Source organism: Salmo salar, chromosome 02 (assembly GCF_965601325.2).
Source record: "Salmo salar chromosome 02, fSalSal1, whole genome shotgun sequence".
NCBI classification, from domain to species: Eukaryota; Metazoa; Chordata; class Actinopteri; order Salmoniformes; family Salmonidae; genus Salmo; species Salmo salar.
In genome coordinates this window covers 33,994,485-34,010,215 of record NC_138292.1, presented here as the reverse complement: position 1 = coordinate 34,010,215, position 15,731 = coordinate 33,994,485, and the positions used below count along the sequence as shown (strand labels likewise).

At 45.8% G+C, this 15,731-nt stretch overlaps 1 protein-coding gene across 1 annotated transcript; it reads right to left on the bottom strand.

Moving 5' to 3' along the window:
• Positions 1 to 98: 98 nt before the first annotated feature.
• LOC106580477 (dyslexia-associated protein KIAA0319) lies at positions 99 to 15,373 on the bottom strand. Its single transcript, XM_014161620.3, has 18 exons — positions 14,954 to 15,373; positions 13,861 to 13,938; positions 12,558 to 13,216; positions 11,773 to 11,944; positions 11,546 to 11,608; positions 11,324 to 11,416; positions 6,776 to 6,908; positions 6,226 to 6,437; positions 5,887 to 6,052; positions 5,629 to 5,777; positions 5,188 to 5,339; positions 4,909 to 5,047; positions 4,616 to 4,775; positions 4,263 to 4,399; positions 3,904 to 4,026; positions 3,705 to 3,795; positions 1,838 to 1,929; positions 99 to 1,749 (listed from the first exon to the last, which is right to left on the bottom strand). Exons 2-18 carry the CDS (start codon positions 13,910 to 13,912, stop codon positions 1,592 to 1,594), a joined length of 2,751 nt encoding a protein of 916 aa, XP_014017095.1. The 5' UTR covers positions 13,913 to 13,938; positions 14,954 to 15,373; the 3' UTR covers positions 99 to 1,591.
• Positions 15,374 to 15,731: the final 358 nt, after the last annotated feature.

The following is a 15,731-nucleotide window of genomic DNA, read 5'->3' as shown; positions in this document are numbered from 1 at the left end:
GTGCTGTGGAGGGAACTGGAGGACCAGGGTTGGGAAACACTGCCTTTCATCTTACTATTCATTATGGACAGGAAAGAAAACTACACAGAATTCAGTACTGTTCATTGATTTGATGCATTTGTTTTATTTCTGGCAATATATTATCTGTAAAAACATTGGTAGCTGTAATTAGTTAAGTAAACAAATTATATACCAAAAATTGGGTGGTGTAATGGGAAAAATCCATGACTATTAGTGTTTCCGTCCATATTGGGGAAATATCTCCCCAGTCGCTTACGAGAACAAAAAATGTAAAGCAACCATTGGACATGCTTATGTTACTTTAATGTCTAAAGTATTTTATCCATTCCATCAATGGTTACCTGTCCTGCAAATTAACGTTACTTATCAAATACAACAGTCCTCTTCTTAACCCTTAAACTGTGTGTCCTGACTGTCCTGTCAATCATTATTTTGCACTATACTCATGTAATCAGACATTCTCTGACACTGAATTCAGGAGGCAAAAAAATCCATCATTACACAAAGGAATTACTGATTGAAAGCATGTCACCCACCATGTTCAAGTTAGATAATAGATCTTACCAAGGGAAGGAAGAAAGGATGCTTTGCCAAGTACTTGGATAGAACAGCGTCTCTGTCAGCCACAAGCTTATGGTGCATAGTGCAGCTTGGCACCTTTATGGCTTGTCCCATGAAATGCCTGGTTCTGTTTCTTCAGGCCCATTTCTAAGACCTATTATGCTTATTTAGCATAAAGAAGCTTTAAAAGGAGAAAGATACCAAAACTATACAACTAGTTTGGAGGACAAGGGTGCAAACTCAAACTCAATACAGTTCAGATACAGTAAAATGCTGTGTTGTATTGTGTAAAAGTCAAAGACACTCATAGAGAGGATCCCAGATAAATTGAGTTAGATTCTGATTAAATCATTCACGAGTAGCATCACAAGATGGATTCTGGGTAGTAAATGTAAGAATTATGAGACTTTTCCCCAAATGTGCACTCAAGCCATTTTGACAAATCCAATTTGTCAAATAATTTACAGGAGAGGCGTCAGACGCTCACAACCAGGGTTGGGCTTGTCTCCATTTCCTATAAAATAATGACAGTAAAAAAAAACATTATTGGATAACAAGGCAAAGATAAAGGTCAGTAGTAGTCGGTAGACTAGTATGCATAATGGATAGTTGTATGTACATTCACCAATCTGGTTATCTGTAGAAGTATGTGAGGCCACAGAACCTCACTGTGCTCCTCACAAAGAGCACCTTCATCCTTAGTGTCGAATCATTCAAACAGTCTGTATGTATGTAAACTCAATGCTACTGTTAGTCCCCAGAATCCAGGGATGCCCAACTCTAGTATTCTACGGCCCTTGGATTTTCACATCTCCCTGGTGCTAAGTCGTCCAATGAATGTCATAGAAAGTACACATCTGGTCGAAACCAGTATTTGAATAGAAGACGAGACCAAAAACAAGCAGACACTATGGCACTCGAGGACTCGAGCTGTGCACCCCTGCCACAATCGCAAAAGTGGGTTTCACTCATGTTGTCCGATAACCACCCCGGTTTCGTGTGTTCCTGCTCATCCGAAGGTGTTCCCGTTGCGGGCAGCCTGAGCATTGGTCCGGTTTCTGCTCCGGACCGGTCGGTCTCGGCTGAAGATGGTGTCCTGGTCACTGTCCAGCTCTGACTCGGACATCATGAGGCTGGAGTTGTGCTCTGTGCTCCTGTGTTTGATGTCTGAGATGGGGACAGACCGGGTAGATCATGGCAGGGTCACCAAACACAGGAAATGTTTGAAATGTTGATTGAAAAATCAGACACTTACTGTATTTGGGCCTTAGCTCCATTTTCTCCTGTTCGTCCATGTTGTCCAGTATAGTGTACTTGGTTTTCTTCCTGACCTTAGTGCGACTCCTCCTAAACATAAAAAAACACATTTCTATTAAAGTTCGAATGCAGCCGTAAAAAAAATCTCAATATCAAATCATTTCCAGGTAACAATTAAGTACCTTACTGTGATTGTTTTCAATTAAAATAGTCTAAAAGATACAAAAAATGACTTGTTAGCTAATAGCCATTTCTCAAGCAACAATTTTGCTAGGACTGTCTGGGGGTGGTCTGAGTGGGGAGGGGGAAACTGAAAACTTGCTGTTATTGGCAGAGAGGTTTGGAACTCTCTTTCTTATTGGTCTATTAACTAATTTACCACCAGGCGATGTAACCAGGCAGACCAAAACCCCATCCAACCAAAACAGGCAGAAATTTCAGGCAGTCTTTTCAAACAGTTCTTACACTAAAATGGCAATATCATAATTTTCACAATTTTACAGTATTATTCCAACCTCAGTGTGGAAATACTGTATATATACACAGTACCAGTCAAGTTGGGACACACCAACTCATTCCAGGGTCTTTCTTTATTTTTACTACTTTCTACATTATAGAATAATAGTGAAGACATCAAAACTATGAAATAACACATATGGAATCATGTAGTAACCAAAAAAGTGTTAAACAAATCCAAATATATTTTATATTTGAGATTCTTCAAAGTAGCCACCTTTTGCCTTTGACAGCTTTGACAGCTTTGCACACTCTTGGCATTCTCTCAACCAGCTTCACCTGGAATGCTTTTCCAACAGTCTTGAAGGAGTTCCCACATATGCTGAGCACTTGTTGGCTGCTTTTCCGTGAAGAGGCGACTCTGGGATGCTGGCCTTCTTGGCAGAGTACCTCTGTCCCGTGTCTGTGTTCTTTTGCCCATCTTAATATTTTCTTTTTATTGGCCAGTCTGAGATATGGCTTTTTCTTTTCAACTCTGCCTAGAAGGCCAGCATCCCGGAGTTGTCTTTTCACTGTTGATGTTGAGACTGGTGTTTTTTGTGGGCACTATTTTAACGAAGCTGCCAGTTGAGGACTTGTGAGGCAACTGTTTCTCAAACTAGACAATCTAATGTACTTGTCCGCTTGCTCAGTTGTGCACCGGGGCCTCCCACTCCTCTTTCTATTCTGGTTAGAGCCAGTTTGCACTGTTCTGTGAAGGAAGTAGTACGCAGCATTGTACGAGATCTTCAGTTTCTTGGCAATTTCTCGCATGGAATAGCCTTCATTTCTCAGAACAAGAATAGACTGACGAGTTTCAGAAGAAAGTTCTTTGTTTCTGGACATTTTGAGCCTGTAATCGAACCCACAAATGCTGATGCTCCAGATACTCAACTAGTCTAAAGGCCAGTTTTTTTGCTTCTTTAATCAGAACAACAGTTTTCAGCTGTGCTAACATAATTGCAAAAGGGGTTTTCTAATGATCAATTAGCCTTTTAAAATTATAAATTGGATTAGCTAACACAACGTGCCATTGGAACACAGGAGTGATTGTTGCTGATAATGGTCCTCTGTACACCTATGTAGATATTCCATAAAAAATCTGCCGTTTCCAGCTACAATAGTCATTTACAACATTAACAATGTCTACACTGTATTTCTGATCAATTTGATGTTATTTTAATGGGCATAAAATGTGCTTTTCTTTCAAAAACAAGGACATTTGTAAGTGACCCCAAACCTTTGAACGGTAGTGTATATATAAAACACAGGAAATTCCATGTTTTACTGCACTGGGCCTTTAACAAACAGCTAATCATAAAATCTATATATGACATTGCTGTGTGTCTGTTCAAGAAAAGAAAAGTGACCTTTTGCAGCAGTACACACACGCCCAGGTGACTGTCATGATGAAGACAATGACCATGAAGAAGGACAGGATGAAGTAGAGAACCCGCCACTCTGCCAAACAGAAGAGAGAAAGGACTGGCACTGTGAATGTAGCATCTCACAGCAGACGGGGCAAAAAGTATATCATCCTCTCAGGACCCATGAATGAACATAGCTCACCACAGTTGCTCTCTCCGTCACCAAAGAACCTGCGAATGAGGTTCTCCGTCCAAAAGGGGTCACAGACACACTCCTTGGTGATTGGGTCACACGTTCCTCGGCCCGAGCAGCGGAGCAAGCACACTGTGTGGGTGGTGGGATGAACACCAATACACAAACAGGATCAGCATACACCAAGGCAGAGGACAAAGACAGACAGCTTTATTAGTCACCAAGTGATGAGATGTCATCTAGTCTAATTTAATCTCTCATGTAATATAATCAGAGATGGTCTATAATGTTGTTGTAACATTGTAACAGGCTTTGATATAATATGGTATGATAAGGTAAGATGTGGTGTTCTGTGTTGTGGTACTCACTGACTGTATCCACTCGAAGGACTCTGAAGAGCAGGTAGTCAGTCTTCTCCCTCAGCAGCTGCCCACGCAGCACACTGGCCAGTTTAGGACCAGGGACTGGCCCCTCAGGACCCTGCACTGAGAACCTCAGCACTGTGCTACACACACACACACACACACACACACACACACACACACACACACACACACACACACACACACACACACACACACACACACACACACACACACACACACACACACACACACACACACACACACACACACACACACACACACAAACAATGCAGTAATACAATGTGTAAAAACACAACCATGTGTGTTTTGTATGTGTTTGCTGCGTCGGGCAGTACCTGAGATCTGAGTGTCCCCATAGGCCCCTGAGGTGGATGTCATTGTCCAGGACGTGGAGCAGTGCAGCCAACTGTCTGAGCACTGTGTCCCTCTGTGACACACTCACCTGGGCCAGCGCCACCAACACCTCCACCTCCACCTCCTCACGACCACCAGGGTCTGTGGACACACACACTGTCTGAGAACATACACACTCTGACAGAACACACATATGCTGTACGTGCTGTTCAGCTCTTCCTCCTAATGCTCGTCATGGTCCGTGGGGAAACACAGTCTGAGAACACACATCTACCTGGCCGCACTTCCACGGTGGCTGTGGCAGTGCTGCTGCGTCCCTGGGTGTCTGTGACACGCAGCTGGAACAGATAGGTCCCCTCCACCAAGTTGGCCAGGCACAGGAAGGCCTGCTGCTCTGAACCATATAGTACGTCCTGGGGAAACAACAGGACAGAGTAGTTCCTACCTTAAAGTAGTTCCTACTTCCTACCTTCCTACCAGTTTAGCTAACAGCATATTACAAGTTCAAACTATATTTACCGTATACCTAAGTATCAAGACTCCTCTCACTCACCCCAGCAGCAGGGCTCTGACTGTCCCGGACCCAGAGGAAGTGCACCTCGGCTGGGTCACCATCCGTCACTGAGCCTCTGAGCACCAGGGAGTTGTTGGGCAGGGTGAGGGTGTGGCTGCCGCTGGCATGTGCTACAGGTGGAAGGCTTCTGGCTGAGGGAGGATGGACAACGGGCTGTAGATGAGTACCATCATGCTCAACCAGCCTGGGTGATGATGTCTCATCTTGTTTTGAACACTTTTGCTGTGATTGAAGCATTGTGTGTTTTCTTAGCAGGTTGACGTTTATTGTCATTAATTATTGTTAGGGTTAGCAGTGTGGTTAAGGTTAGGTTTAAAATCAAATTGTATTGCTTTGTGGCTGTGCCAGCTAGTGACCTCTCTGCAGAGCTGCCTCCAGTACATGAGTCATCCCAATAAATGCCAACCTGTGTTTTCTTACCCTCTTGAACACTGACTGTGAGAAAGGCACTGTCTGTCAGCCCTTCCTGGTCACTCACAGTCAGACTAAATGTGTAGCGGCCCGCTCTGAGGCCCGTTACTATGGCTACGGGCTTGTCCACACCCTCTGTCCTTGACCCTGGAGGACCTCTACAAAACAACACAGAAAAACATCATGAGAAAGCTCTTCAGCTTGTTCTTCATATCTTTATAGACTCTTCTGGACACAACCTTTGACATATATGAACAGCGTTGGTACCTGATGGTGTCCCAGTGGTAGCTGGTGACGGCGTGGTCATCAGTGCTGCTGCTTCCGTCCAGGGTGACGCTGGTCACTGGGAGGGTCAGCTGCCTGTTAGGACCCACTACAGCCACAGGGGCTCCGTTTGACTCCTTGACCTCAGCTATGGGGGTGCTTTTGTTCTCTATGGGACAGAGCAAAACAGATAATTTGTTGAAACATGTCCTATGCATGTTTTGATACCCCTAGGTTTACTACTAGGTGGACTAGGGTAAAGGAATGCCTGAGGACAATACAATGTTGTAGAACATATCTGATACTCTGTTATAATCTTAATACTGTCCTTATGTCATTTACCTGTCATCTGAGTGGCAGCGGTACTGACAGAGGAGGTGGCTGTAGTAGGGTCACCCTGCCTGTGGGCCAGGGTAGCAGCAAGGCCAGGGCTGGAAGTGGGAGCGAGGGTGACATGGCTGGGGTAGGGCATTTGGTCATTCTCCACTGGCTGAATGACCTTCACTGCAGCCGTGGTGGAGTCTGACAACCCGGCAGAATCTGTAATGGTCAACCTGGAAAAAAATCAAGATGAATCCAGCTACTCTTGTACGCTTGTATTGTAGTGGTGGGGGAAACATTGATGGTAATGGCTTACACAGTATCTATGTCACGTTTCCATGAGGCTTCATTCATAGATATAACTATCTAAAGGCAGAAAACCTTTGGTCCTGTATTCCTGTTGGTTAAACACCAACTATGATTAATAGTGCAGTCTGACCTGTGTTCCATGGTAGAGCAGCATACACAAACTATTTTTTCTTCCATTCATTATTTGAATTTCAATCCTTGAATTGACTGAGATTAAATTTAATTGGACCCCAAGTCTAGGCCACAGAGGTCCTACCCATACCTGAACGTGTACTCTCCAGGGGCAAGGTTGGATAGATTGAGAATCTGTGTGTCTGAGAAAGCTCCAAGCTCTATGGATGGACCTCCAACCTGCTCCCAGTGATGGCTGATCATCACTCCATCATCAGTACTCTCTGTGAGGGACCATCAAACACAAGATAGTCATAATATAGGCCAAATCTATTCTGTAAACGGACAACATAGTATATTATTAGGTGGGTGCTTGATAGAATTCATATTCAAATAATTGGATAGGACTTGCAGACTCAAATTCTTCAACAGATTGAAATACTGGCTAACGGTATTTAAATACAGCAGTAAGAGAATGTTACGACCCAAAACAGATCTTCATCCTCGATTGAAACATTGTTTTTGTTTCACATCAATAAATGTTGGAGCATTTGAGTGTGCATGCCCTAATGGCTCTTAGTCCAGTATTTGATATTAGACTGAACTCCTTGATCTGTAATGTTCATTCATCTGTCTGATACTACTGCTCTGAAGACAAGAGGAAGACTGCCCTCTACTGATTCATCCATACCATGTCCAGCAGCATCTTGACACCCACAGGGGAATATTTCTCCTTACCATTTCTCATTTTGGGCCACTGTCATGATGATGAATATTTAGATAATGCATGAACCCAACAGCTAAAACAAATTATTTATTGAGGTTGTTACAAACTTGGAAAAGAAAGAACACACTGATGCGAAAACCATTTCTCAATTGAATGAATATGGTCTTACATTAACATTTTAGTAATTTAGCAGACACTCTTATCCAGAGCGAAATACAGGAACAATTAGGGTTAAGTGCCTTGCTCAAGGGCACATCGACAGATTTTTCAGGTAGTCGGCTCTGGGATTCGGTTACTGGCCCAACGCTCTTAACCACTAATCTACCTGCCACCCCAGCTATATAGTATTATATACAAACTATTCAATTACGCAATATCTGAAACAGATAGCTTATTTTGTTTACAATAAGATAGTAATTGTTAGTTTATAAGGCGATTAGAAGTAGAATATAGATGCCACGGTGGAAATGGCCACTTCTTTGTTCCCCTCTTTTATTGGGATGTTTTGTTCTAGTATCTCTTTTTTCATTATTTGACATTGTTTATTTTAAAATGCAACCCTAATGTTATGTTAAAGTAGGCTAGCTTGGCCTGAAAGCCATTCTGTACAATATGCTCTAATGTTCATTAGGAATTGTAACGCACTGGCCATAGAGAGGGGTTTTTGTTCTTTATTTTGGTTAGGCCAGGGTGTTACATTGGGTGGGCGTTCTATGTTTTTGTATTTCTTTGTTTTGGGCCGTGTGTGGCTCCCAATCAGGCACAGCTGAAGTTCGTTGTTGTTGATTTGGAGTCACACATAAGGAGCATGTGTTTCCTTTGGGTTTTGTGGGGGATTGTTTCTGTTTAGTGTTTTGCACCTGACAGGACTGTTTGGCTGTCGGTTTCCTTGTTTTGTTTTTGTATAGTGTTCTTGCCGTAATTAAATACAAAGATGAACACTAACTCCGCTGCGTATTGGTCCACTTTCTCAGACGATGACTTCTCTGTGGACGAAGACAGCCGTTACAGAATCCCCCACCAACAACAGACCAAGCAGCGGAGGAAGGAGCAGCGCCAGGAGGAGCAAGGATCCTGGACCAGGGAGAGAAAGGACTGGACATGGGAGGACATCCTGGACGGCAAGGGATCCTACACTTGGGAAGAGATCCTGGTCGGAAGGGATCGCCTCCCATGGGAACAGGTAGAGGCACTCAGAAGACTGGAGGCAGCAGGAAAGAAGGACCAACGGTATGAGGGAACACGGCTGGCAAGGAAGCCCGAGAGGCAGCCCCAAAAAAATGTTTTGGGGGGGCACACGGGGAGTGTGGCAGAGTCAGGTTGGAGACCTGAGCCAGCTCCCCGTGCTTACAGGAGGCAGCGCAGTACTGGTCAGACACCGTGTTATGCGGTAAAGCGCACGATGTCCCCAGTACGCGTGGAGAGCCCGGTGCGCTACATCCCAGCTCCTAACATCTGCCGGGGGAGGTTGGGCATCGAGCCAGGACGGGTTGTGCAGGCCGTGAGCTCTAGACCTCCAGTGCGTCTTCAGGACCCGGTCTGTCCTGTGCCTGCTCCACGGACCAGGCCTCCAGTGGGTCTCCCCATCCTGGTTAAGCCTGTGCCTCCTCCTCGGACCAGGCCTCCAGTGGGTCTCCCCATCCTGGTCAGTCCTGTGCCTCCTCCTAGGACCAGGCCACCAGTGGGTCTCCCCATCCTGGTCCGTCCTGTGCCACCTCCCAGGACTAGGCCTCCAGTGGGTCTCGCCAGTCCGGAGCCGCCAGAGCCGCCCACTAGTCAGGAGCCGCCCGCCAGTCAGGAGCCGCCAGAGCCGCCCGCCTGTCCGGATCCGCCAGAGTGGCCCGCCTGTCCGGATCCGCCAGAGCGGCCCGCCTGTCCGGATCCGCCAGAGCGGCCCGCCTGTCCCTATCCGCCAGAGCGGCCCGCCTGTCCGTATCCGCCAGAGCGGCCCGCCTGTCCGTATCCGCCAGAGCGGCCCGCCTGTCCGGATCCGCCAGAGCGGCCCGCCTGTCCGGATCTGCCAGACTGGCCCGCCTGTCCGGATCTGCCAGAATGGCCCGCCTGTCCGGATCTGCCAGAATGGCCCGCCTGTCCGGATCTGCCATCGCCGCCCGCCAGCCGGGTGCAGCCATCGCCGCCCGCCAGCCGGGCGCAGCCAGGGTCGTCCGCCAGCCGGGCGCAGCCATAGTCGTCCGCCAGCCTGGCGCAGCCAGGGTCGCCCGCTAGCCGGGCGAAGTCAGGGTCGCCCACCAGAACTTCGGCGCGGCCAGATGCGCCACCTAAGAGGGCGACGCCAAGGGTGGAACAGAGGCCACGTCCCGCACCTGAGCCGCGGCCGTAAGAAGGCCCACCCGTACCCTGCCCACCCTGCCCTTCAGTGTCAGGTTTTGCGGCCGGAGTCCGCACCTTGGGGGGGGGGGTACTGTAACGCCCTGGCCATAGAGAGGGGGTTTTGTTCTTTATTTTGGTTAGGCCAGGGTGTTACATTGGGTGGGCGTTCTATGTTCTTTTTCTATGTTTTTGTATTTCTTTGTTTTGGGCCATGAGTGGCTCCCAATCAGGCACAGCTGAAGTTCGTTGTTGTTGATTGGGAGTCACACATAAGGAGCATGTGTTTCCTTTGGGTTTTGTGGGGGATTGTTTCTGTTTAGTGTTTTGCACCTGACAGGACTGTTTGGCTGTCGGTTTCCTTGTTTTGTTTTTGTATAGTGTTCTTGCCGTAATTAAATACAAAGATGAACACTAACTCCGCTGCGTATTGGTCCACTTTCTCAGACGATGACTTCTCTGTTTCGTCTGAGGACGAAGACAGCCATTACAGGAATAGCCCATAAGTCCTCACAGAGTCTTTCTATGTCAAGCAAACAGTATGTATTGTAGCTATAAGAAATAATGTAAATTCAGCTTGTAAACTCAATCATTTCCCCCACATTTCATATATCTAAGTCAGAGGAGAATCACTGGATCCAAAGTGACAGTGGCCTACATGTCAAATGTCTGGTCTCCAAGGGGAAAAGTCACAGCTCCATCTCTTGGCTCACAGTGCTACTGGTGACCTGCACCACCCGTCAAAGCCCCAAAAGGCTAAAGTCCTATATGAGTCCCTCCTGCTTGTTGACCCCAGAAACCCCAATGAAATCAGGATGATCCTGAGGAAGGTTGGTTGTCTAAGCTCATCTCAGACGGCTGTGTCATGTCCTAAGCCGTCCCAGCGGGTCTCACAGTGTCCTGTGCAGCATGTAGAGGGCAGTGCCAGTCCGGTGCCTGGTCACGTTTCCTGCCCACTGACAGAGAAGCAGCTGAACAACTTAACAAAGAAAGAAATGAAAAGATTGGAAGTAAAAAAATACATAAATAAAAAGAAAGGAACTGGAAAAGAAATAGAGCCAGCTGCAGAGGCCTAAAGTAATCCTCAAGCTGCAACGGGGTGAAACCCAGACTCTAGATGGAAGGGGGCTCTGCCAGTACGTCAGATAAATCTTCTATCAGCAAGGGACAAAAGAGAACACCCAGCCAGATGGAATGAGGAAGCTCAACCTGTACCTCAGGGGAGTCTGGCAGGGGACAGAAGAGAGCAGCCAGCCAGATGGAACGAGTAGGACTCAACTCCAAATCCAAACGCTTCTTCAATATCCCTCCCAGCCAGAAGAAGTCGAAAATCATTGATATTTACTCATATGAATTTGCACCCAGCCACATAGCCAATCACACATACACACACAAGCACTAACAACATTTGCTTTTAAGTTTAAGTTTGCTGCATCTATTAATTTGAAAATACACTTTTACATTAACCACACACAGTAAGTATTTAGTATTTGTATTCATATTAGTGTGTTTAATGGTACATCGGAGCTGTGACTCTGATCATTCATCTGATATATATTTATCTTTAGTAGGCCTACTCTAAAAGTAAAGAGTAAAATTATGGTAAGGTTAGTCACCATCCAAAGCCAACTATTTCATACATACGGCTGCCGTTCATGATGGTTGAGCTGGCAGGAAGTGACACGACCTCGGTTACTGGGAGGGTGATGGCTTTGGGGGTCTGGTTCCTTCTCGCAGCTGTAAGGTAAGAGATATTCCATCCATTAGGACTGTCAGCAATGTGTGACTGCTGTGTACCCTTTCTAATTAATCCAGGAAATAAACTTCCGATCATGCTTGTAAAAACCCTTGTGTTTGTGACTGTACCAGTTTGGGGCTCTGGGCCGACGGAGGCTACCAGCTCCACTGTGTCCCTGGGCAATGTTAGCTCTACAGGATTGTCAGATTATACAAAGACAAGAGATTGAGAATAAAACAACAAAATATTAGATAGAAACAGGTTATGTAACAGGGGGAACAAAGAATATGAAAGACTACCTACGATCACCAATAAAGATTTTAAAAATCCAATGAACAAAAACCTATTGCAGTACCTGTCTGTGTGGATGTGGTCAGGGGTACAGTACTGGACAGATGAGCTGGGGCTTTATTGGGATGGGAAGTCCTTACTTGGCTCGGTTGGGAGGAGTGAACACTGTCATTCTGTGGTTTGGGCGTGAATTTTGGCCCTGAGCTGGCCATGGATGTGTTCTGTAGTTCACTATCCTACAATGAAAACACAACAGAAAATACATTACTATTCGTATTAGTAAATGATGACTCTCTAATATAGAATCTGTATTGCTCATTCCCAAATTAACACTCTCCAAATCCCCCTCCTGGGAATGGCTGACAAGCCTACATTAGCAAGAGAAGCTATATGGATTACAGTATGTCCTATCCTCAAAGGATACGTGAAGGTCAGGCGCGCTGAGTGAATGTGACTACAGAGCAACTGAGTCAGCAAAATGCCACTGTAATAACACACACACACACACACACATATATGCAGACTGTCAGCTGGGTGACCGTTTATCATACCTCAGGGAAGTAACCCTATTTAAAATGTCCCAGCTGTCTTTACAGGAGATATTTCCAACTGTCTGCCTTAATTTAGACAGACTGCTTTTTCATGGCCAGTTTGTTCACTAATAGTGAGCTATCTAAATCCTAATCACTGTACTGGATCAATGGAACGTAGAACATCTATGTAACTCAGTATTATTTCCACCATGTCCTGACAAACATGTATGTGGTCCTCACACTGCCTGCAACCCTATCCATGCCATCATTTCTTGTTGCGTCATGATTCCTGCCCATTGTTCCATCTGACACTTACTTTCTTGTTTTCAGGTGTATCGCCAGACGTGGGGTCACTGGGGGGTGCCCCCTGGTTGACTGTCGCCCCAGTGGAAGGACTGGGCAGGCTGCTCTCAGCCCCTTCTGTTGCAAATCCCAGCCCCTCTAACCTGCCTTCACTTTCCGATAGGTTGAAACCATCCCTCCCTTCCAATGCTGCAGGCCAATCTGGAAGATCCCCACCGTTATCCTCAGGGCCAAGTTCACTCTCAGGGTATTCCAAATCCGTCCCACCTGGGTCACCAAAATCTGTCTGGGGCCCATCTAACAGGGCTAGGTCCTTCAGGGCCTCCACGTCCCCAGAGGGGCGGGGCCTCCAGCGACTGGGGTAGGGCTCCCCCCTGACCAGAGACTGGAGCAGCAGGGTCTGGGGGGGTCCTCTCTGCAGGAAGGCCATATAGGAATCAGCTCCAGGTCTTTGTCTGGGCTGACAGTTCTCCCTCTGCTGGCAGCTGAGGATGTAGCAGCGACGCTCAAACAGCCAGGCCAGGTTACAACCGGGCAGATCACAACAGGCCCCAGCACACTGCGCCAGAGATGACACGTCTGGCACCCGCAAGATATTGCTGTTCCTCAGGGCCGGGGAGACCACAGCCTCTGAGTAGGTCGCACCCTGCCAGCACTGTGACGCATCTGCAGCTATGGTACAGAGCACAGAGATATATGGTAAAACAGCTTTTGCTTAAACTTTGCTTATATTTAGTAAAGGTCAGCAATAAAATCAGAAAGAGTCAGATGGAAGCATTAAACGGAGGGAAACTAGCATGAATTATTCAGCGATCACTTCACTGATACTGTGAGCCTAGGTATACTCACATCTTAGCTCTCAACAATATCATCTGATAACTGAGGGAAAAGGCATCATCTGCTTTCTTTGTGTCACAGTGGAGAGTTTATGATAATGAATAAATGGACTCAATAACAGCAAACATAATTCTTCTGCTGCTCTCACAAGGGGATATTGAGTGCACAAGCAGATCCTGGTAAACATCACCCAAATATACTGCCACTCTTAGAATGAATCAATAAGCTTTTTGGAGGTACTTAAAGGACACATTTGGGTTCATTATCCTGTTATTAATTGTTCATTTTAACCCCCGAAAAGCATCTCTTGTGAAACCATTGTCTTCTTGACAACATGGGAATCAGAAACTCAATACAAACATGACTGCTGTTTGTTAACTGTGTGCTACAATACAAATACAACATAGAACACACAGCAAAAATATTCATTTAACATGAGGTACATTTACAAGAATGTCATTTTAAAGATGTCCCCTAACCTTCCACATAGTGCAGGAGGAGACAGAGAAGCAGGTGAGCTCCTGTCTGCATGATGCACCGGACAGACTGATCTAAACCTGGAACACAGAAGAAATCACAGACACATTACTCATTGTCCCAGATATTAATAATAATAATCACACATCACCTACTGTATCTACCAATGACCACTTTGATACTCACTCACAAAAGCAACATGGATTCTCCTACCCACAGAGAATGGCCGTCAGTATCCTCCTGCCTCATGTTGAGTGGATGGTGTGTGACTCAGTGTAAAGCCACATGCCACCTTGGCAAGGATGACACAGCACCGCTCTCTGCCCATACCTCCCATGGTGGACTCTACTGGTGGGAACCTGTTACTACTGTCACCATACTGTGTGCTTACTGGTCTGTTGCTTCCGCATACTGTGTAGGTAAACAATGATCATATATTTAAGTTGTTTCAGCTAATTGTTAAGGGTAGTGGTTAGGATAAAGTGTGATTCTAATATAGGGCTACAGATCAAGGGTCACTGTTGGTCACTGTATTTGAACTCAGGACAAAGCATTGAATTTGGCCTCAGGCTTGATCCCCATTGTCTGTCCTTTTGCATACCATGCTGAGGAAGTCACTGAATAAGCTGACACCATAGAAGGCTCTCTAAATAACTAATTAATTAATCAATTACTTAATCATGAGTAAACCTAACATATTGGTAATGTGTGGTCGCACTAAAACACAACATCCAATAAAGTCAACAAGCTGATTTCCTTTACTTTCTCCATCCACATCCCTTGTATTATAAAACGCTGTTCCAGCACCAAGGACAGCAACTGAGAGGAGGTGGAGAAAAAAGGTTTTATGAGGCATTTGATGATGACGCAACCAACTGTTTTCTAGACTGGGAAGCTAACGTCAATAGCCTACTAACCTCACGGTTGTTGAGGGTTATAACATGGTTCGAATGTGTAGTCTACAACAAGATATCGAAATGAAATAGATACTACCGAGCAAGCCAGAGCAGTTCAACTATTCAAAGCAGCCCTCCATTACTCACTGCTCATACAGCACTTGCGAAAGATGTAGCTAGCTACACGTGAGACACTCACCAAGGATGAAGGGTGCAACAATGTATCCAAATAGCGGTGGAAGTGAAAGTCTTTGTTCCAGTCGATAAGACAAATTATGCTGGCATTTTGTAAATTCCCGGCGCTCACACAATGTGCAGTCGAAATACACCTAGCTCGGCTGGGTTGCTACAGTCTTATTCACGCCAGCTACTGCACCATCCTTCTCCACTGTTCCCCTGCTGCTGTTACCGGTAGACATCCTTTGTAGCTCTTTTGGGCGCAGCCGAATGGGTGGTGGTAGGTCTCGAGAGGCAATTTGCTCTGCAGCTGAGCAAAATTAGTGCGCACTGATATTCGGGGAAAAGCTGCTCATGTCATGCTGCTCACCATCCTTGACTGGCCTCGGTGGCTTGCCTTCCATGCAAGGGGAGGAAGTGTCGCCAGCGGGATATATCAGGGGAGGGGGACGATATATCTTCAATATAGAGTACCAGTCAAAAGTTTGGACACACCTACTCATTCAAGGGTTTTTCTTTATTTGTATTATTTCAACATTGTAGATTTATAGGGAAGACATCAAAACTATGAAATAACACATGGAATCATGTAGTAACCCAAAAAGTGTTAAACAAATCAAAATATATTTTAGATTTTAGATTCTTCAAAGTAGCCAACATTTGCCTTGATGACAACTTTGCAGACTCTTGGCACATTCTCTCAACCAGCTTCACCTGGAATGATTTTCCAACAGTCTTGAAGGAGTTCCCACATATGCTGAGCACTTGTTGGCTGCTTTTCCTTCACTCTTCGGTCCAAC

Bases quoted from the DNA above. Each gene is read 5' to 3' on its own strand.
- LOC106580477 (XM_014161620.3), bottom strand. From the start codon at position 13,912: ATGCAGACAGGAGCTCACCTGCTTCTCTGTCTCCTCCTGCACTATGTG. The intron at 11,609-11,772 runs GTACTGCAATAG...ACAATCCTGTAG, and splicing joins GACCACATCCACACAGACAG to AGCTAACATTGCCCAGGGAC. The intron at 4,776-4,908 runs GTAGATGTGTGT...GTGTGTCCACAG, and splicing joins CACCGTGGAAGTGCGGCCAG to ACCCTGGTGGTCGTGAGGAG.